Source organism: Sceloporus undulatus, chromosome 9 (genome assembly GCF_019175285.1).
Source record: "Sceloporus undulatus isolate JIND9_A2432 ecotype Alabama chromosome 9, SceUnd_v1.1, whole genome shotgun sequence".
NCBI lineage: Eukaryota > Metazoa > Chordata > Lepidosauria > Squamata > Phrynosomatidae > Sceloporus > Sceloporus undulatus.
The window spans coordinates 33,834,370-33,856,569 of record NC_056530.1 but is presented as its reverse complement, the minus strand read 5'-3'; the positions used below and the strand labels follow the sequence as shown (position 1 = coordinate 33,856,569).

At 41.7% G+C, this 22,200-nt stretch overlaps 1 protein-coding gene across 4 annotated transcripts in view; it reads left to right on the top strand.

The window, feature by feature from the left end:
* The window catches only part of LOC121915365, a 31,058-nt gene extending 11,419 nt beyond the window's left edge, over window positions 1–19,639 (top strand). For 3 of the 4 annotated variants that reach the window (XM_042439561.1, XM_042439564.1, XM_042439560.1), the window contains 11 exons: window positions 1,805–1,872; window positions 4,549–4,594; window positions 5,268–5,317; window positions 6,044–6,089; window positions 8,461–8,510; window positions 10,219–10,279; window positions 11,513–11,588; window positions 13,946–14,037; window positions 15,862–15,915; window positions 16,662–16,728; window positions 19,448–19,639. In XM_042439561.1, the coding sequence (XP_042295495.1) occupies window positions 1,805–1,872; window positions 4,549–4,594; window positions 5,268–5,317; window positions 6,044–6,089; window positions 8,461–8,510; window positions 10,219–10,279; window positions 11,513–11,588; window positions 13,946–14,037; window positions 15,862–15,915; window positions 16,662–16,728; window positions 19,448–19,548 (711 nt within the window). In that variant the 3' untranslated portion in view covers window positions 19,549–19,639. The remainder of the gene's footprint in view (window positions 1–1,804; window positions 1,873–4,548; window positions 4,595–5,267; window positions 5,318–6,043; window positions 6,090–8,460; window positions 8,511–10,218; window positions 10,280–11,512; window positions 11,589–13,945; window positions 14,038–15,861; window positions 15,916–16,661; window positions 16,729–19,447) is intronic. The other variant, XM_042439562.1, reaches the window with a different exon arrangement.
* Window positions 19,640–22,200: the final 2,561 nt, after the last annotated feature.

Sequence of the window (22,200 nt, the reverse complement as noted above, 5' to 3'; positions counted from 1 at the left end):
TGTTTCATTTTTCCTGCCTTTACAGTCCAGTCAGCCCTTGATATCTACGGAGCTGGCATCCACAGATTCCACAGATGTTTCCACTTGAAAATACTCCAATATTCCCAAAAGCAAACCTTGATTTTGCCATTTTATATAAGAGACACAATTTTACTGTGCCCTTGTATGCAATGGGACGTGAGCATCCATGGATTTTGGTATCTACAGAAGAACGTTTTATTTTCTGGAACCAAACCCCAGAGGATTTCAAGCATCCACTATATATTCACATTTCAGGGAGGAAGGGCAACAGAGTTGCCTGGATAACTTTTCTGATTTCTTAAGAGTTTGGGGATGCAGGAGGAAAGCAAGAAAATAAGGTCATGTTACTTAAATTATACACATTAGTCTTGCCTAATTTGTACATCTCATGGTTCCTGAGAAATAAGAGAAAAGCACATGCTCTTTCTCTTGAAGATGCAAGTACCGTTCATACTTATCATTGCCATTATGATGCAACTGTAGTTGTATCCACTATATGCACCATCCATGTTTGACTGTCTCCAGACAGAGGGATGCCTAGTAACCTGAGCTTCAGAGCTTTTAAAATTACAACTCCTGGTACCCTCTAACCAGCAAGTATGGCCATGATAGAAGGATTCTGGGAATTGCAGTTCAAACAAGTAATGTTTCCAAGTCCTGTTAGTAACTGTCCATCTGTTATGGTAACAAGTGGCATTATACTTGTTTTTTCACTCTAATGGGAGTATTGTGTGTACCTTTATAAAAATTAGCTCATGCAAAGAAAATAAGGCCATGCTGCTTAAATTGCACAAATTAATCTTGCTTCAAATTGGTGCCTCTTTTTTGTGATGTACTTGCACTTGGGGCACATTATCTTTTGTTCTTTTTATGTACTTCCCTGGAAATATCTAGCTGGTAGTTGGTCAAGATCCCTAGCCTGTATGGATTTTTGCTTTCATGCAACATGGCAGATGTTATAGAGGGGTTATTCAGATGGTGAAAAAAATCTGGGTTGAATCTTTGTTGTTCGCATGCATTTCAAATGCACCCGATTCAGTTTTTGAGGGGCTGCCAAAAACCCCACATAACGCAGGATAGTCGATCTTGGGGTTTTCCCAAGTATTTTTTTTTTAAGATTTGCATTGTCAGCAGTGTGAATAACTGATCCACATAGACCTGGGATAAACCAGGCTAAAACTCTTGTATTCCTTGCATGCCTTGAACATGTTTCCAATACGTTTACATTGGCGACTCCATCTTTATTTGAGTGCTGGCACATGCTAGCAACAGAACTGAGATGCACATAGATGCGGTTCCAATTTAAAAATTGTGTGAACAACACAACTTGAATGTGAGAGTGAGATTATTCACATAGTCATGTTAATAATAATAATAATAATAATACGCAACGTCTGAATGACCCCAGAAACATGTGAAAGCACAGTGGTGCTGCACACTAGGATTGATTCTTAGACACTGGGTCTGATAATACAGTTATTCATAAGACAAGAAGGAATGATGGTGAACCTTTTAGAGACTGAGTGCCCAAATTACAACCCCAAAACCCACTTATTTATCGCAAAGTGCCATGTCCCTCTGGCTTTCTAGTGACAAACTCTAGTGAACTTTGTGTTGGGACAATGGTGCGTGTGCCCAGAGAGAGGGCTCTCTGAGTGCCACCTCTGACACGCATACCATAGGTTCGCCACCACTGGATCATTTGTTTGAGGTCTGGGCGGTTGGTTGGAAACAGAATTCTTTTTGCTAGGGAGTCACTTAAAATCTAACAATGTTGTTACAGCAAATGTCAGATGAGGAAGCACAGCCACGACCACAGCCACAACCACAGCCACAGAAACGCCATCCAATGTAAGAGACCAAGATGACTCTGGAATATTGAGCAGAATTTCAAATTCACGGGCAGGTGGAAGAATATAGAGGTGTTGCCAAAATCATAGAAGGGGAGAACAGAGCCTAGTGTGAAAATATTGCAGGATTAAGATACTGTATCACCTTTTTCAGTTGTGACATTAAACAGTAAATACAGTCGGCCCTGTCTTATACACGGATTTTTTATACATGGATTCAAGCATCCACGGTTTGAATTTTTTTTTAAAGTATAAATTTCAAATATCAAACCTTGATTTTCCATTTTTTATAAGGGACACCATTTTGCTATGTCATTATATTTAATGGGACTTGAGCATCCATGGATTTTGTTATACACAAGGGAAACCCCAGTGTATAACAAGGGTCCACTGTACAAACTGAGTAATACACAAAACACTAAATGACTAAAACTCAAAAGGGCTCTGACTCTCCTAATCTCCTATAATGAAGGAGAGAGAAAAAAACCAAGAGAAGAAACATATTATTCTACTAGAAAACATGCAAGGGTAGCTGTGTTGGCCGTTTAGTAAATTCAAACCCTTTGGTGGATTTTTGGTGTTTGGTGGGTTTTTGTTTGGATATTATTCTACCATTGCAAATCGAAATAAATAAACTCACTAAGGTTACAACAGGTTGAGTCTCCCTTATCCAAAATGCTTGGGACCAGAGTTGTTTTGGATTTCAATTTTTTAAGATTTTGAACAAGCTGGATTTGCATATATGCAAATAATGAAATATCTTGGATATGAGGCCCAAGTCTAAACACAAAATTCATTCATGTTTTGGATATACCTTGTAAGATTTTATCACACGGACAAAAAAGATGAGAGCATAGCGGGATACTCTCAGCAATAGTGCACAATAGCGTAAAGATTTTCACACAACACTATTGCACAATGTTGACAGGAACATCCTGCTATGTTCCCATCTTTTTTGTCTGTGTAATAAAGACCATACACATAGCCTGAAGTATATCGAAAAATGGTTATTTATAGGTAGAAGTTACAAGTAATCGACTTAAGAAATTATATAATGGAGAATCTTTGATATGGAAAATAACAGCAGAAACACAAAGGAAGTTATTTTGCTACATAGAATTTAATTTTGGTTAAAAGTGAATACAAGGTTGATAATAAGATAATAGGATTGTAGAGGACAAAGAAGGGAATGCAAGATCGTAGATTATATTGTATTATGTATATAAGAAGTGCAAACTTGTAGGTTGAATGAAAAATTGTTTTTTTTAAAAGATATTCCTGAATTTAGATGCATACTCTCCAAAATTTCCCGAATGAAAACTTGGACACGTGTGGCCAAACAACATCAGAATGTAGTCACAAAATGGCAAACGTTTATTTTAATAAGGAAAGACACAGCAACTAAGAGAGGTTGCAGCAGTTTGCTTTTGTCTGAACCTACTGGGAAGGGAATGATTTCACAGACACATTGTACTCTTAAGTGCAAACTATGTTTGCACTTTAAACTCCCTTTGCAGCTGTTTAAGGTAGCAAAGTGGAAGGAGAGAGAAACTGGGCTATTTTAAAACCAATTGTAAAGCAGGACAAAAGATGATGAATGAGTGATAGCCTTGCTAAATTGGGATATTTGGGGTAAAAGTAGATGCTGTCTTTTGGAAAGGTGCCTTCCTGAGTTGGCATTATCCCTTACGTCTTATCCATGGAGACACTCACAAAACCAACTCTCAGGCTCTAAACCAATGCTCACAGTGCAAACAACCCCAGTCTTTAACAAGCCTCTTGTGTCTTATTTGCAACTGCAGATCAGGAATAATAGGAGCTGAAGCCTCAGTTTGGTGGAAAACCTCCAGGGGCCATATCTAATCTGAGGGCCAGAAGTTTCCCGTTTATTTCTTAGAATCCAAATTAGGTACATGTGCTGATAGACAAGCTTTTACTACATCATCCTCATCCTCATCATCATCCCGCCCTCTTCCCAAAACTGGGACTCAGAGCAGTTTACAAAATTAAAACAGTACAATTAAAAACACAGAAAAGTGCTACATTAAAACAGAATTAAATTATTACAATATTAAAACAGATTGCATATCAAGAATAAAATATAGTTAAAAAGAGAAAAGTGTTTAAAATGTGTTCAAAAATTACAACACCCAGCCCACCCCTTTAACTGCTACTGCTCAATGCTATGGAGTCCTGGGATTTGTAGTTTGTTGTGGCACCAGAGCTCTCTGACAGAGAAGGTGAAATACCTCACAGAACTATAGAATCCAGAATTCTGCAGCACTGAGCCAAGTCAGTTAAAGTGGTATCAAACTGCATTCATTCTGCACTGCAGATCAGACCTTAGAAATCTCTTTGGCTGTATCACCACTTCAGAATTAATACAGTTCAACACTGCTTTAACTGCCATGGCTCAGTGCTATGGAATTCTGGGATTTGTTGTTTGTTGTGGCACCAGAGCTCTCTGAGAGAGAAGGCAAAATGTCTCACAGAACTACAGAATTCCGTAGAGTTGAGCCATGGCCGTTAAAGTGGTATCAAACTGCATTAATTCTGCAGTGAAGATGCATCCTTTGACTAGTAAGCAGCGAAGGGCATAGAGGTGAAAGAGAAGACATTGCCCTGAGGCAAGGATGTATTTTTTTACATGGTATTTCTTATGTTTTGTTTTTAAAAGGTTATCCAGATTGTTTACCTTCATCGTTTCTGATGACCAAACCAAGGTAGACTTCTTCATTTATCTCTCGGTTGGTAGCCCTGGACAGTGGGATTTCTTTATATTTAAACATGGGGAGGGGGTCAAGAATGGCAACCAGGTGTTGAACTAGAAAACCCTTGGATCAGGCCTAGGAGGAAAGTTATTCTTGACTTTAATATCCATGTTCATATGTCACATGAAGCTATTGTTTATATTGGCCAAGGATTCCATCTTTAGCCAAAGATTGGCCATTTGAACTGTGAATTTTCCTGCAGATGATCAAGCAAACCACAATTCATTTTGCTCATTTCTACCTACTGGGGTACATTTGGAACTGTTTTCAGTTCATCTTTATTAACAGTCATAGACTGGCACACATTTGGAATTATGGGAAAGTAACATGGGTATTTTCATAGACAGATGTCACAGGGATATGGGGGTTTGTTCATCCTCCAGATTGCTGCCATGGTGGACATGATGCATGTCAAAATACCCGTTTCCCAGAAAGCAAAATTTGGAGACTAAAATAAAAATGAGATGCTGAATACCACAAGGGCCACCCAGTCCAACACTCTGCCATGGAGGAATACACAATCGAAGCACTCCTGAGAGATGACCATTGAGCCTCACTGTTGAATAATGTTTACTATCAGGAGGTTCTTCCTAATGTTTAGCAATATCTCTTGCCATTGTTGCAGAAAGCAGTCCTGAGAAGACCAACGGTGTTTATGAATGAGAACATTGCAAGGTACAAGAGCCTGTTTACTTCAGTGCGCAACTGAGTTGGGATTGCACTAGGGCTGTTGTGTTTGTACCCTGTCATCTGAGTTTCTGGTTTTGATCTTCATCGTTTTTAAATGTTATTGTACACCACCTTGAGAGGGCTTACCCTAAAACAGGCCTCGAGGACTGCAGTGGGTCCAGGAGTTGATTTTCTGCCTCTGAAAACCTCACAGGCCCCAAAATGTCAAAGGACAACAACGACAAGAAATGGCCAGAAATCCACATATCCTTATGCAGAACAGGCTTTTCTAAAAGTGAAGCAGCACGTTGGCCTCGGGGGTAGGTTGCAACCCATTTTGCCACCAGATTGCTGCTCCTTACTGGAGAAGCAAGTCAACTTTTAATAACAACAACAACAACAACAACTTATTATTATTATTATTATTATTGAGTCAAAGGCTTTCATGGCTGTCATCCATAGTTTCTTGTGGGGCTTTCGGGCTATGTGGCCATGTTCTAGAAGAGTTTATTCTTGACGTTTTGCCAGCATCTGTGGCTGGCATTTTAAGAGAATGCCAGCCACAGATGCATTCTGCAGTACAATTTCAACTGGTTAACACTGAGTGAATGGGATTTATCCTGCAGTACAATTTTGCAACCTTGGAGAGGAAAGACCAGCCCAGGCTGCCTAGCCCTCATTCTCCGGAGGGTATGGTATTTCTCTGACTTGGTCCTTCTCTCCCTCTTAAAGCTTACCAACGACCTCAACCGAAGATGCACAGGAAGGCCAGGAAAGCGTAAGCCTGTGAATTTATCTCTTCTTTCCCTTCATTATCCATGAATGGTGGGTCAACCAGAACATTTAAAACCAACTAAGGACTCAAACAGACAGGCCAAAATAAAGCGGCTTCGGGTCACTTTGGAAGTATGCTGTTTAACTGACACACACATCTTAAGAGGCCAGAAGTTGTGCCAAAGTTGCACTCTAGTCCTTAGGAGCCCTGGTGGCGCAGTGGTTAAATGCCTGTACTGCAGCCATTCACTCGAAACCAAAAGGTTGCGAGTTCAAGACCAGCAAAAGGGCCCAAGCTTGACTCAGGCTTGCATCCTTCCGAGGTCGCTAAAATGAGTACCCAGATTGTTGGGGGCAAATTAGCTTACTTGCTGTTCACTGCTATGATCTTTGGAATAGCGGTATATAAATAAAACAAATTATTATTATTATTATTATTATTATTATTATTATTATTATTATTATTAATTATTTTGGCCTGTCTGTTCAGGCCCTGAGATGGGCAGTGGATTTTCTGCTTGCTTGCCCAGAGCCCACACCTGTGAAATTTTTATGGTGAGAGTGGGCAGAGAAAGAATATATACAAGAATGTAAGAGATGGTAGAGAATTGGTTCTTCACCTTGGCCATGTTCTAGAACAGTTATTCCCAAAATCTGGTCCTCCAGGTTTTTTGGACATCAGCTCCCAGAAGCTTTAGACATCTTGCCCAATGGTCTAGGATTCTGAGAGCTGACATCTAAAACACCTGGAGTGCCAGAGTTCAGGAATTACTGCACTATATATTTGTGGTTTCTGGAGCATGAAGTCTAAAATATCCAAAGAGCCAAAGGTTAACAACCATTAGCTATGGAGGGGCCACTTATCTGGGACGGGATTTGGGGCACTGTTCTACCATGGTTCCGGTCCTTCTTGAAGGGGCAAACTCAGGTGCTGGTGCTGGGGGACTCCTGTTCGATATCCAGGCCATTGACTTGTGGGGTCCCTCAGGGCTCAGTTTTGTCCTCTTTACCATTTCTACATGCAACTGCTAGGAGAGGTCCTCAGAATTTGGGTGTTTGGTGTGCTGGTGACACCCAACTCTATCTCTCCTTCCTATCTGAGTCCAAGGAAATTGTCTTGGGGGATTACCACATGAGGTGCTAGTGATGGAATTGAAATGGAATTACAAGCTACGATACCTCTCCTTTTCACATGACGTCATTACACATTTGTTACTGATCTGTCGCTGATCCGCCATCATACCATTATTATTGCACAATTTCACATTAATGAGAGATACCTGTCAATGCGAAATTATGTGATAATAATGATATAGCAACAGATCAGCAATGGATGAATGACAACTTCGTGTGAAAAGAAGAGGAATCCTAGGTTGTAATTCCACTTCAATTCCATCATTAGCAGCTTCTGCGGTAATCTCCTCGGTGTTGAAGCAACGTCTATTGTCAGTAATGGATTGGATGAAAGCAAACAAATTGAAACTTGATCCAGACAAGATAGAGATACTCCTGGTCAGCTGAAACACAGATCAGGGAATAGGGATTCCCTCTGCAATCTCAGGCTCACGGTTTGGGTATCCTCTTGTACTTTACTCTGAACCTGGATGCCCAGGTTTCAGCCGTGGCCAGGAGTGCATTAACATAGCTATAACTTGTGTGCCAGCTGTGCCCGTTCCTTGAGATGTCAGATCTGGATGTGATGACACATATCTTGATCACATCACGTTTAGAGTACTTTAAAACACTCTACATGGGGCTGCCTTTGGAAACTGCTCCAAAACTTCAGTGGGTTGAAAATGCTGCTGTCAGAATGCTGATTGGGGCCTCCATTGTTGAAACAACTTCATTGGCAACCAGTTCATTTCCAAACACAATTCAGAGTGTTGGCCATGGCCTATAAAGGCCAGACTATCTGAAAGACCATATCTCCCCATACAAACCAGCAAAAAGTCTAAGATCTTCAGGGGAATGCTTTCTCTCAGACCTGCCATCATTATAGGCTTTTTTGGTGAGGACACAAGAGAGGACCTTCTCTGTGACTGCTCCCATCCTCTGGAACTCCCTTCCACCAAAGGCTAGGCTGGTCCCTTTCATGCTCTCCTTTCACCAGCAGGCAAAGAATTCTTTATCCGATATTTACTTCATATGCAAGCAGGATGGCTTTTTATTGAGATTTGTGCTTTTCTTTTTCATTACCTTTTTACATTTTTAATTTTGTGCTGTTTTAAGGATGATGGTTTTAATTGTTTGTAAAATTGAATTGTTGTTTTTAATTGATGTATTTTGTGAGCTGCCTTGGGTCGCACTCGGGGAGAAGGGTGGCATATAAATGACACAAATAAATAAAATCTCTTCTTGTCTGTATTTTGCTGCAGAGAGATTCAGCAGTGGCTGTCGAATCTGAGTTGGAGGGTGACCATGCAAGGTATGAAACAGGTTTCCCAGCAAATGCTGCACTTTCAGTTCGTGGCAAGACACAGAAGCAATGCCTCCAAAATCAGAGAATAGAGATGCCTTAAGACATCTGGCAATAAGTAGAAGGGAGAGAGAATATCCCACCTGTGAGAAAGTTCAAGAATCACACAGGAAGAGAGCATTAGGGGTTATTTTGACTTTTTTTTTTTAGTACAAATAATCTCACTCACTCATTCTGGTTTTGTTGTTCACACTTTTTTTTGTATTGGAACTGCATCTCTGCATGTTCTATTGCTCACACATGTCAGCACTGTGAATACAGATGGAGTCTGATTGTGGGGGGTTTATTTCTCTCATACCTGTACAGTTCAGATTTATGTCTTCTGGGATGTCTCACTTTCTAGTTTCCAGGGTGTTTCTTGCCACCCTCCAGGTTTTACAAGACAAATCTATGCATTATCTAGACTTCACCAGCCATCCAGTTTTGCTTAAGCATGTCATTTTCAGAAAGTCAGCTAAGCTAGAGTTTAGAAGGAAAAGATGTTCTCTTTACAAGAATAATATCATTAGAAGAAGTTTCCCTGATGCAAAAGCATGAAGGTTTCTTGAGAAATTCAGTGTCCTCTGCCTACAAAGGGGTCTGTGGCCTCACAAAGGATGGCGACATATTGGATTGCAAAGGATGTCCCTTTTTTGTGTTGCAAATGGATGTTAAATTTCCTGGACTTTGAGAATCTCCCAGTAGCCACATGGCCAGAAGGATTAGGGAGATTATCACACCAGGGCCAATTCAGCAATAATCGTAGTAGTGGAAGCTAATGAAACAGTAATGCTATAGCACTCAATATTTTCACACAGTGGTGCAATCACACAATAAATGTCAAATAATATCGAGATTGAATCCTGCATACATCTATGGATGAATCATCAGTACACTGGAATGGATCTTTAGTGCATGCTCCATTTCAGCACTACAGCACATGTCTGAAAAACATGTTTCCATCCCACACGGAATAAAAAACAATCAAATAAAATTTATTACTTCCCCACATTCTTTTAATCCAGTGTAAAGAAAATTGTGTCCCATATCTCAACAGAAGACAGAAATCCACTACAAAACTGATTCTGGCAATGAGCATGGATAGCCACCACTGAAATGCAGTCTGAATAAATGTCCCTGGTTGCGATTAACTTTTGCACTCACAGTTGCATTTCATTTCCGTTATTGAGAAGCTATTCACAGGACTTTTCCCATTATTGGCTTGTTGCAGGAGTATTCCAGGTTCTTCATGAGAGAAGTCCTGGATGAGCATGACATTGTCCGAAAATATTCAAAGTGATTGCGTGATTATGTCAGGATTATGCTTTACTCCTGGGTTTTCCCCTGTCTGAAAATCTCCTAGGTGCCTACCTGCAAGAAATACCCCTCCATACCATCTGAACTGAGAATAAAAACAGCAAAATGCAGGCCTATGACTAACATCTTCATTTCCCTCCTCCTGTATGGTTTTTAATACCTTGCCTGATGAAGAAGCCATTGGAGCTTCAAAATCTTGCAACGTGTCTATTGTACATTTTGGTTCACCCAATAATGGGATCACCGTTTGGTGGGTTTTTGATGTTATTGGATGACTGGTGAAATGGGGATGGGAATAAAATGCTTTATTTTCCTCCATCAGCTTGTAAACTGTACTTTTCTTTTGCTCCAACATTTCCAGGGGTCCTGAGATCGTCCTGCCTAGACCAGAGGACAACATCTCTGAGTCAACCAAAAAAGAGGTAGGGAGTTAATGGCAGCAGAGGGATGCATGTTTTGGGCGCAGCAAGCCCCTGGCTTTGCCCGCTTTGTGCCCGCTTGCACCTAAGACTCAGCTCTAGAAGGTGGAAAAATAGGGGCCCCAGACCAACAGAGATCTTAGTTGGAAGGTGGCATTTTGAGATCCTTCTCTACAAGCCTGGCATCAGACCCAGAACTTGGATAAGTTACTTGTTAGACCACCCTTCAAAGTTTATACTACAGTTGTAGAATTAAAAAATAAGTTTCCAACTTTTGGTTACTGTGTGTGACATCCTTTGGCGCAGCTACGATCTCTGCATCTTGATGGGGCTCAATGCTAAGGCCAGTCTCGAGAGACCCATCTAGTGCCCTCTACAAGAAATTAGTGGCTTTAGTATATTAATTTTTGTGTTATTTTGGTTTTTCCCTTTGTTTTTGATGCTAGCTGGCCTTTGTTTAACAGGCCAAGTAATTTGCTAAGTTGAGTCTGCTTACACACTGTCTCACAGCTGTTTTTAAAAAGCATGCAACAGTTGAAAAGGCAGAAGGCAAAGAGGAATGAGGAGAGAGGAGGAAAATATACTAATTCAGGCATTATTTATTGTTAAATAATAAATCTCTGTAAGCACTAGCTGGATTGGCCACTATTGCACAGAGATCTGAAACAAGAGGAGCCAAATATTAGCCTGTCCCCATCCAGGGTGACCAGGCATCCTTTGTCCAGGAGCAAGTTCAAAATGTCCTCCATTTTGAGCATGACTAAGAAGCATGAATGTATATTCATATGAGTCTATTTCTCTTTTATTTTGGAATGTCCTCAATTTTTCTTTAATTTTGCGATGCCTTGTCCTCCTTTGCGGTTAGGATACCTGGTCACCCTGATCCCATCACACTTTTCCCTTTGCAGTAAATGATGCCACATAATCCAAGCAAAATTAATAAATCTCATCCAATGTCTTTATCTCAAGAGGCTTTTCTCTCGCTAAAGTAGCATTGTACTGTATCTAAAAACACTATGCAATTGGGCTTGCTCTCTTTCCTTTCACACCTTTGGGGGCTCACAACAAGAGGATATCTGTTGAGCACTTGGATTACTTGAATGTGTTAGGTATTACTCTTGGCTTCTTGTTTTATATCTCTCTGCCTTGGCCCATGAAATCTTGCATGTCTACTGTAAAGGACTTTGTGTATGGAAAAAAGTCTTTTCTGCTCTTCTCTTTGTTTTATGCAACCAGGCCCAGAAGGCTGAAACATCTGCAAAAAGACGTGGCGCCCATAAACCCGAATTTGATTCCTTTATCTCATATCCAGGTGAGGGCATAAGGGAGGAACAGGTATGATCCCTGAATAAACTTCTGGACCTGCTCTTGCTGTTGCAACTTGATGCTGGTTGAAAGGATGCTCTAAGAAACAAGTGCTGTCCAGCCTACACTATTTATTTATTTACTTAGAAAATGTATACCCTGTTCTTCAGGCACAAAGGAGATTATCACACGAAGGCTATTTACACTTTAATAATGCTATTCTATTGTTAAGGTACTTAGCAAGAAAGATACAATGGCGAGATTGCAACATTTACTTTCACCCGGTGTCGCAATAGCAGGACATTCACAATTGGGGAATTCAATTTATTTCCGGAAAGCTTAATGACAGACTCTCAGTGGCGCTATTGAAACTTGATTGCCTTTCACACATGTGCAATAGCACTAATGCAGTGCTATTGGCAAGCCATTAATGCTTTTTGTCATTAATGAGAAGTTGCGCTAGCATGACACTTCGATGACAGGACAAGTACGGTATGTGCACGACGCCATGTGAAAATCTTCCTGCGATCAAGCAAACGACAGCATGTTGCTTTTCTCCTGTTTCTTTTCCCCATGTGATAATCTCCAAAGGCTCTCAGCCTCCTACAGATAGCTAATTTGACAGTTCCTCGCCCTCAAGTTCACAATCTAAAAAGACACGCCAAAAAAGAGAGAAGAGAATGGCGATGGAGAAGAGGATCATGTCCAGCAGATACTGCCTCTTCTCTCCCTCCAAGTCCAGGATGGTAGCAGTTAAGATAGAGGGAAGGCCACATTGCAGAGCTGTTCTGCTTTTAGCTAGCAGCAGCTGGCCGCCTCCATCCCAGTGGAAGAGTAAATTTGCTACTGGATTTAGTATAACTTTAAAGAAGCTATACTGAACCTCACTGTCACAATAGGTTCAGTGCCACAGATAAGTCCTCTAAAGGGTGGACTGAAACATCCAGCTGATTATTTATGGCCTCCAAGACCACCAGCTGCCCCTGGCTGAAAGGGAAGCTGTGTTTCTTTCAGCCCTCTTTGTCCTGAGCCATGGGGAAAGTGGCATAAAAAAATATAGACAGGGAAGACTCATCCTGGCGTCCATCCAAAGTTTGCCCTTCTATTCTTACAGTGGCTAAATAGTTGCTGCTAGGAGGTCTGCAAACAGCAGCACCCTCCTCCTTGTTGTCCCACCGCAACCTAATATCCAGAGAAGCGCTATGTGTGGTTAGCATTTAGAGAAAGCTGTGTTAGGAGATAATCACACTGCAGTAGTTTTTTGTGACTTTTTCGGGCTGTGTGGCCATGTTCTAGAAGAGTTTATTTCTACCATTTTGCCGGCATCTGTGGCTGGCATCTTCAGAGAAGGCTGGCATGGAAGTGAGTGTTCTAGGGCAATGGACATTAGGTTTTATTTGCCTCCACAGCCGCCGCCTCCTCCTCCGCCACCATCCCAGGCCACTCCGGCTCCAGAGACACCTTGCTTGGGACCTTCTCCTTGCTTGGACCCTTACTACTGCAACAAGGTGTGTCATCTGCTGCCATTGCCATATATCCCTCCAGTGGAAAGACGAGAAACCAAGAGATCCCTGCAGCCACATTATTCTTTTATCTGCTTGAAACACTCTGATTCAGGAACTTGCATGTTATCTTCAAATATATACTCCACTCACTTCCATGTCAGCATTCATTGAAGATGTCAGCCACAGATGCTGGCAAAATGTCAGGAATAAGCTCTTCTAAAACATGGCCACACAACTTGGAAAACCCACAAAAAAACTATGAATGCTGGCCGTGAAAGCCTTCGACTTCATGTCGCACTGACTTTTTCCGTCCTTCCCTCCTGCCCTGGTGCTACAACAAATTACAATCTCCAGAATTCCCTAGTTTTGATCCATGGCCGTTAAAGTGGTGTCAAACCAGATTATTTCTGCCTTGTGGATGCAGCCTACATCATGAACTAAAAAGGGTTATTTTAATCCATCACTGCTGCACTCAAGAGCTAGGCTTTCTCTTCAAGTTTCCTTTTCTTCACCCTGGAGTTTATCACATGGGAGGAATTTCTCTTAATTTCGAATGAAAAGAATGTGGGGCCAGAATGCATTCACATGAATTCCTAGTTCAGCGAATTTACGTGAATTTGAATTGCCGTTCGAACTGACTTCTCATTGCCCGAAAATAGCTTGCCATTGCCCGAAATTGCGTGTGGTGGCCTATCATGCAGTAGCGTGAAACCCCATGATTGCGTTCGGACTGATTTCCCATTGCCCAAAATTGTGTGTGGTAGTCTATCACGCAATAACATTAAACCCCATGATTGCGTTTGGATTGCCATTGGATTATACTTCTAATTTCCCTTGTCTGATAAACTCCCCTTACTAGGCATTAGCAGCTCAGTCTGGAGCATGGGGCAACATATCACCCACTGGAAGACAGCTCACCATCGAGGGTATCATGCAGACCAGCTTACTCAAGTGAGTACAGATGGAACAAAGACTGGGTGCCCAAGGGACCAGCAAGAGGAATAAAGTCAGGATTGGTGGATTGGTGGGTTGCATTTAAGGTATAGTCAGCCCTCTATATCCACTGATTTGTTTTAGCCACTGATTCAAGCATCCATGGTTTTAATATATTGATATATATATATATATATATCCCAAAAAGCAAGCCTTGGTTTTGCCATTTTATGTAAGGGGCACCATTTGACTAAGTCATTGTATTTAAAGGGACTTGAGCATGCATGGATTTTTGGTATGCATGGGGTTACCAATGGGGGTCCTGGAACCAAACCCCAGTGGATACCAAGGGCCCATTGTACAAGCAAACAGACAGCAAATTTTTACTTACTTAATCACTTACTTGATTATTTAATTAATTAAATTATCAAGCAATCACTTCTGTATTCATACCGGTGCAGGGGAGGCACTATTAGGGTTGGACAACAGAAACATGGTCCATCTTCAGGGGCAAGGAAGATGGTGGGACTCTGAATTTAGTATGGCTAAGAGATTGGGAGAATTTAGTATGGCTAAGAGATAGTGCTTTTAGGAAGAGACAGGCTGGTGATAGTGAGGGTTGTAGTTGAACTGCTCTGGAATACATGATTTGGGCAATGATGACCTGGAGTGCAGCTACACTGTACCCCAGAGGAGAGGATCAAAATTCAAAAGACTTTAGTCTTCAAAAGATTAGAAAGATGGACCAAAACTAACTTGAATTGAAAGATCTTCAACAGGGAAAAATGTAAGGTACCGCACTTAGGATGAAAAAATGAAATGCTAAAGATATGCATATAGATAGATGGGGGACACCTGGCTTAACAAGACGAAATTTGAAAAGGATCTGGGAATCCTAGTCGACCATAGGTTGAACATGAGTCAACAGTGTGATGTGGCAGCTTAAAAAGCAAATGTGATTCTAGGCTGCATCAATAGAAGTATAGTGTCTAGATCAAGGGAAGTAATGTTGCTACTCTATTCTGCTTTGGTCAGGCCCCACCTGGAATATTGTGTCAAGTTTCTGGGCACTACAACTCAAAAAGGATGTTGAGAAGATGGAGCATGTCCAAAGGAGGGCAACCACAATGGTGAAGGGTATGGAAACCATACCCTTTGAGGAGAGATTTAGAGAGCTGGGGATGTTTAGCCTAGAGAAAAAATGGTTAAGAGGTGATATGATAGCCCTGCTTCAGCATTTTAAGGGATGTCATACTGAGGATGGAGCAAGCTTTTTTTCTGCTGTTCTAGAGAACAGGACCCAGAGCAATGGATGCAAGCTCCAGGAAAAGAGATTCCACCTCAACATTAGGAGGAACTTTCTGGCAGTAAGAGCTGTTTGAAAGTGGAACACGCTCCTTCCTCAGAGTGTAGTGGAGTCTCCTTCCTTGGAGGTCTTTAAGCAGAGGCTGGATGGCCATCTGTCAGATATGCTTTGATTTAGATTTTCTGCATGGCAGAATGGGGTTGGACTGGATGGCCCTTGGGGTCTCTTCCAACTCTATGATTCTATTATTTTATGTAGAAATAATATAGTTTGACACTGCTTTAACTGTCATGGCTTCATTCAATACAATCCTGGGATGCATAGTTTTATGAGGCAGCAGCACTCTTTGGCAGAGAAGGCTAAAAATCTTGTAAAATTACAAACCACAGGATTCCATGGATGGAGCTGTGGCAGTGATGTCAGAGCGCATTATTTCTACTGTGTAGCTCCATCCTTCGAATATCTCTTTTACTCTCAGGTTTTGAAAGACAGGGAGTTTGCAAACCCTAATTCTCTTGGCCTTTCTTTCTTTATAGGATAAAATTTACAAATGCAGGCTTCTGAAGCACGAGCGGGACACCAAAGCAGCCGTAAGTTTCTTTAGCTACTTCATGCTTTCCGAGGAATCTCAAGGCACAAAATACTCTGGTTCCTGGTCCATTAGACTTAATAGTGCAAATCTTTTTTTTACCCTATCTTTAAATTCTACAGGGATGTTCTGGTTGTATTTTGGCACAATGGTTGATTTAATATTCTTCTTTAGCTTTATTCCTATTTTTGACGTTAGCTGTTCATGGACTGTCAGGGAAGAATGCAAAAAGACACAACCTGTGGGCAAAAGAGAGAGAGAGAGAGAGAGAGAAAGAAAGAAAGAAAAAAAGAAAGAAAGAAAGAAAGAAAGGAGAAAAGGGGAAAAAAGACAAAAGCCTCATTGGGTAACAAATGGAAATCATCAAGTAGTTCAGGAAAGATGAGAAGCAAAAGCAAAAGGTGACAGAAATAGGGTCAGCAGGACCCTGAATGTAACTGTTCAGCAACCTTATGCACAGAGACAAAGAAGACTAGGGAGTTCATCACACAGGAGGCTAAGGGCCCAAATCCTGTGCAGAAACTGGATTTTAATCCCAGAAATATCCCACAAATGTGGAATCATTTTCAGACACATCAGGGGCATTGACCATTAATCTGACATTAACCCACACAGAAAGCGGACAAAAACCGGCCACTTTTTATGTTTGGGAAAATCCACTTTCCACTTTCAGCCACTTTCTGTGTGGGTTCATGTCGGATTAATGCTGAGCAAGTTTTCCAAATGTGACACATCCCTATTTTTCAGGTGCCACTGCCTCTCCAGGAAGTGATAGAGGAAGAAGTGCTGGCTATCTTAAAGGCTACTTTAGTAGGTGAGTAACAAAGAGGAGTTGGATATTTCAAAGTGAGGGCAGTGTGCTTCTTTGTTCACAAAGATGCATTGGTTCACCATATTGCCATGATAGAATTAAAAAATATAGCCGTGTTAGTCTGTAGAATCAGTATGCAGAGAGATCTTGTAGCACCTTCGAGACTAAGGAGTATATCACACGGAGCTTTTTGGAGATTTTGCAGCTCAGATCCGGGGTGACTGCGGGTCCAATAATGAGGATTCACCTCATAACGTGAATGTGTTATCACATGCAATTCATTTCTATGGGAGCTCCTTCTGTGGCGCTTCCGCAGTGAATCCATAGTGACTCCTCATTTTGATGAATTCAGTACAAAAATGAATTCACAGAATTCGCATTCAAGCTCACTTCAGTTTCACTCCAAATTGGACTGGTGTGGAATGCAACTTTGCTTCCCTCCCGGTACACCCTCCCCCCCCAAACCTCCAAAGAGGCAAATTTCTCATGATGCAATTTTTTCCCAATTGCTTCCATTGCTTGGAAAGGTAGATGACAGGGATGGAAGGAATGGTTTCCAGAGCCTTCACCATTTTAGTTGCCCTCCTTTGGACACACTCCAGTTTCTCTACATCCTTTCTACATTGTGGTGCCCAGAACTGGACATAATATTTCAGGTGGGGCCTGACCAAAGCAGAATAGAGTGGCACTATTACTTCCCTTTGATCTAGACACTATATTTCTATTGATGCAGCCTAAATTTGCATTGGCTTTTTTAGCTGCCACATCACACTGTTGACTCATGTTCAGTTTGTGGTCTACTTGGACTCCCAGATCCCTTTCATACGTAGTTTCATTCAGCCAGGTGTCCCCCATCCTATATCTGTGCATTTTATTTTTCTGCCCTAAGTGCAGTACCATACATTTCTCCGTGTTGAATTTCATTTTGTTAGCTTTGGCCCAGCTTTCCAATCTATCAAGGTCATTTTGAATCTTGATCCTGTCCTCTGGGGTATTAGCTACTCCTCCTAATTTGGTGTCATCTGCAAATTTGATGAGTATGCCTCAAATTCTGTCATCCAGGTCATTGATAAAGATGTTGAATAGCACTGAGCCCAAGACAAAGCCCTGTGGGACCCCACTGGTCACTTCTCTCCAGGATGAAAAGGAGCCATTGCTGAGCTCCCTTTGGCTTCGGCCAGTCAACCAGTTACAGATCCATCTAACAGTTACCTTGTCTAGCCCACATTCCACTAGCTTGTTTGCAAGAATGTCATGGGGCCTTACTGAAATCAAGATATACTATATCCACAGCATTCCCTTCATCTAACAAGCTGGTAATTTGTCTGAGATTAGATTTGTCTGGCATGATTTCTTTCTCTGAAACCTGTGTTGACTTTTTGTGATTATGGAATTTCCTTCTAGATGTTCACAGACCCTCTGTTTAATGATCTGTTCTAGATTCTTTCCTGGTATTGATGTCAGACTAACTGGACAATAATTGATGGGATCCTCTTTTCCCCCCTTTTTGAAGATGGCATGAGCTTTCCTAGATTTTCCTAGCTAATGCCACCAACTTCTTTCTTTCGGTTAGTCTCAAAGGTGCTACAAGACCTCATTTCATATTGATTTTACAGACTAAAGGTTGGTTAGTCTGAAACCCAAGGTCTCCTGATTATTTACATCATGATGCCGTGGGCACTAGAACCTGGATCCCAAGCTGGGATTGCTCTGCCAAAGCAAATGGTAGCTTATTCTTCCTTCTGTCAACATAGGAGAGGGAAGGGGGGCACCTGACCCAAAGCTAGTTTGCCTGCTAAATCTTGTCTGTACGTTCAGTTCAGGCCAACAAAAGGTAGGGCTGTCACTAGGGGGTGCGAGGGGTGTGGATTGCACCAGGTGATCCTCTAAGTGGGGTGACACCAGTGCTCCCCAAACATCTGGATTTAGGAAGAAATGGGCTGTGGTGTTCACCTGTGTGCCTTTAAAACATTGAAGAGATGGGTGAGTGGGGGAGGCTCAGTGGGAAGAGAAAAGAGAAGTCCCAGGTTTAAAAAAACATTTTAAATTTTATTTATTTTTAAAAAGATTTAAAAATTTTTTTAACAATTCAAATTATTTTTAAAGTTTCTTTAAAAAGATCATACATTACCAAATGTTCACTTTAATCACATGAAACAAGGTACATGTAAATACGTTTAGGCTGTGTGTATCATATTGTAATTTAAAGCTATACAGTCAGCCCTCCGTATCCACCAATTTTTTTATCCACAGCTTCAACATCCACAGTTTAAAAATATTGAAAAAATGTATACGGTAAATTCCAAACAGCACACCTTTATTTTGCCATTTTATACAAGGGACACCATTCTACTAGGCCATCGTATTTATTAGGACTTGAGCATCCATAGCTTTTGTTATTCATGGAGAGATCTTGGAGCCAAACCCCAGCGGATACCAAGGGCCCAGTGTAATTTTAATTTTGCTAGGTGTTAATGTCACAAATATTCCCGTTACATTCAGTGACAGACAGGAATTCCAATTTATAAGTAACATTAGTACAAAAAACATTACTAAGGATTCTGTATGGTGTGGGATGGGAGGAGGTCTCTAGGAGGGTGGCACCATGAGTTACTGCACCGGGTGACACCAACCATAGTGATGCCACTGCAGAAGGGTACTCCGATGTGCAAAATATTTTAAATTCCCTGTTTCTCACTCTTTCTTTCCTACCCCACCTCAGACTACCAGCAAAAACTAGGAATTAATAACCCCCTCACCATTCAAATGGAAGAAGCAGTGGACCGCCTTCATCTTCAGCTCTGTGCAAGATCAGTGGTCTGAATAAAGCAACTGCACCAGAGACTCCCCCAATTCCAGCCCAGCCCAGAAACCACTGTAATCTGGAGAACTAGAAACAAAACTTTTAAATATATCTGCCTGTTGAATTACTGAAGAGTCAGTGTGGTCTACTGCTATGCGTGCTGGACTAGGATCCTGGAAACCAGGGTTCGAATCCCCACTTGGCCCTAGAAGTCCTTTGGGTGACCTTAGGCAAGGCACAGTCTCTCAGCCTCAACAGAAAGCAATGGCAAAACCTCATCTGAATAAATCTTTACAAGAAAACCTCATTATAGGTTCACCTTAGGGTCATCATAAGTCAAACACAACTTGAAGGCATGTAACAACAACAACAACAAAGAATGACATATATCTGGTTTCTCAGGAACTACTAATAGTTTCCTCCATCATTCAGGAGAATTTTCCAGGGCTAGTGTCCACTACCACAAAACACATTCACAAGTTTTATGCTGCCTTAACAACTAACCATTTGTTATGGAACACTTTTTTATGTAAAAGCAAAATACCAGATCCATTATAAGCTGATGCGTCTGACCAAGCTGATCAAAAGGAAGACATGTTTTGCAAACAGGTGCACTCCCTGCCACATTTGTTTGGAAGGATAAGGTAGCAAGTGGCATGCAGTGATTTGAGAGTTGGACTCTGGAGACCAGGATTTGATTCCCAGATCAGCCATGAAACACACTGGGTGATCTTGTGCAAGTCACACTCTCTCAGCCTCAGGGGAAGGCAATGGCAAACCCCTGAACAAATCTTGCCAAGGAAACTCTGGTGACACACACCAAGTAACATAAACCCTCACCTGAGTTTAAAAGGCCATGGCAAATGTAATTTTTAAAAACCGTATGATGAAAACTAGGTGGTCCCAGGTGTATCTCTTGAGAAAGGAAATTCCCAAGACCATCTCAACACTACCTGCCTCACTTCACTGAAATGCAAGACCTAGAGTAACATCTTTGATACCATGACAGGTCCATGTGGGAAAAGGTAGACCATCAGTATATGCTGGGACTAGCAGTGAGGTATGAGAGCCAGGATAGTATGGATTAGGACTCTGGGAGACCAGATGCAAATTCCCACTTGGCCATAGAAACCCAGTGAGTGGCCCTGGGCATGTCACATTCTTCATTTAGGAGTTTATCACTTGGGAAGCATCCCGTGCAGAAACGGGATTTAAAACAGGATTAAAAACCTCAAAATAACCTAAGAAGACACACTAAAGCACAACTGATTTTCAAACACATTGATGTTAATGCAACATTAAACCAGCTAGAAAGTTAACAAAGGCCCCATACAGATGGGCCAAACTAAAGCTGCTTCGGGTCACTTTGGAGGTATGCTGTTTAAATGATGCATGTGTACTAAGAGTCCGGGAGCCATGTCAAAGCCTCAGTGCAGTCTGCATGGGGCCATAATGTGATTCTTTTTACTTTCGGGATTTTCCAGAAGTAAAAAGAATCATGTTTTGTCTACTTTCTGGCCGGGTTAATGTCGTATTAATGCACCTTAACAGCAACGTCATCTGAAAATCAATTGTGCTTTTGCGTGTCTTTTCTACTTTCTGTCCGGGTTAATGTTGGGTTAACCCAGACGTTGTCTCATAATAAATCTGTTTTTGTGGGGTTCCCCCCCCCCACTTTCAACCCTGTTTTTTCATGGGATCCCTCCAGTGTGATAAACTCCTTAGAGAGGAGCGGCTAGTCATCTGTTGGGAGTGGTGTGAATGTATATTCTTGCATGGTAGGCAGGTGAAATGGGTGATGTCCAGTTCTGGGCACAACAATTCAAAAAGGATGTGGAGAAGCTGGAGAATGTCCAAAGGAGGGTGACTAAAATGGTGAAGGATCTGGAAACCATGAATCCCTATGAGGAACGACTTAAGGAGCTGGGGATGTTTAGCCTGGAGAAGGGAAGGTTAAGGGGTGATATGATAGCCCTGTTTATATCCTTGAAGGGATGTCATATTGAGGAGGGAGCAAGATTGTTTTCTGCTGCTCTAGAGACTAGGACCCAGAACAATGGATGCAAGCTCCAGGAAAAGAGATTCCATGTCAACATTAGGAAGAATTTCCTGAGAGTAAGAACTGTTTGACAGTGGAAGACACTCCCTTGAAGAGTGGTGGGATCTCCTTCATTGGGGGTATTTAAGGAGGGGCTGGGTGGCCATCTGTCAATGGGGATGCTTTGATAGCAGAAGAGGGTTGGGCTGGAGGGCCCTTTTTGGGGTCTCTTCCAGTTCTATGATTCTGTGACTTCACTAGGCATTTGTAGGCCCTCCAACAAGATTCTAGGATCAACCTCTGCCAGACATTGACCATAGAGTTGTGCTTGAGAACCCAGACATTCCTAGAAAGAAACCCACTTCTCTAGTCATTTGTGGGTCCTCCAATGATTCTAGGATCAACTTCTGTCCTATGTTGACCATAGAGTTGTACTGGAGAACCTAGAGAAGCTCTTAGAGAAAATACCTCTCTAGGCATTTTTTGTAGGCCCGCTTCCTGCACAACTCTATGGTCCTACTTGTGGGAGGCGTGGACCATAGAGTTGCGCTGGAGGACCTGGAGATTCCTAGAGAGGCATTCTCTGAGGTAAAAAAATAATAGGGGGCTTATTTTAATTGGCGGCCTTGTATTT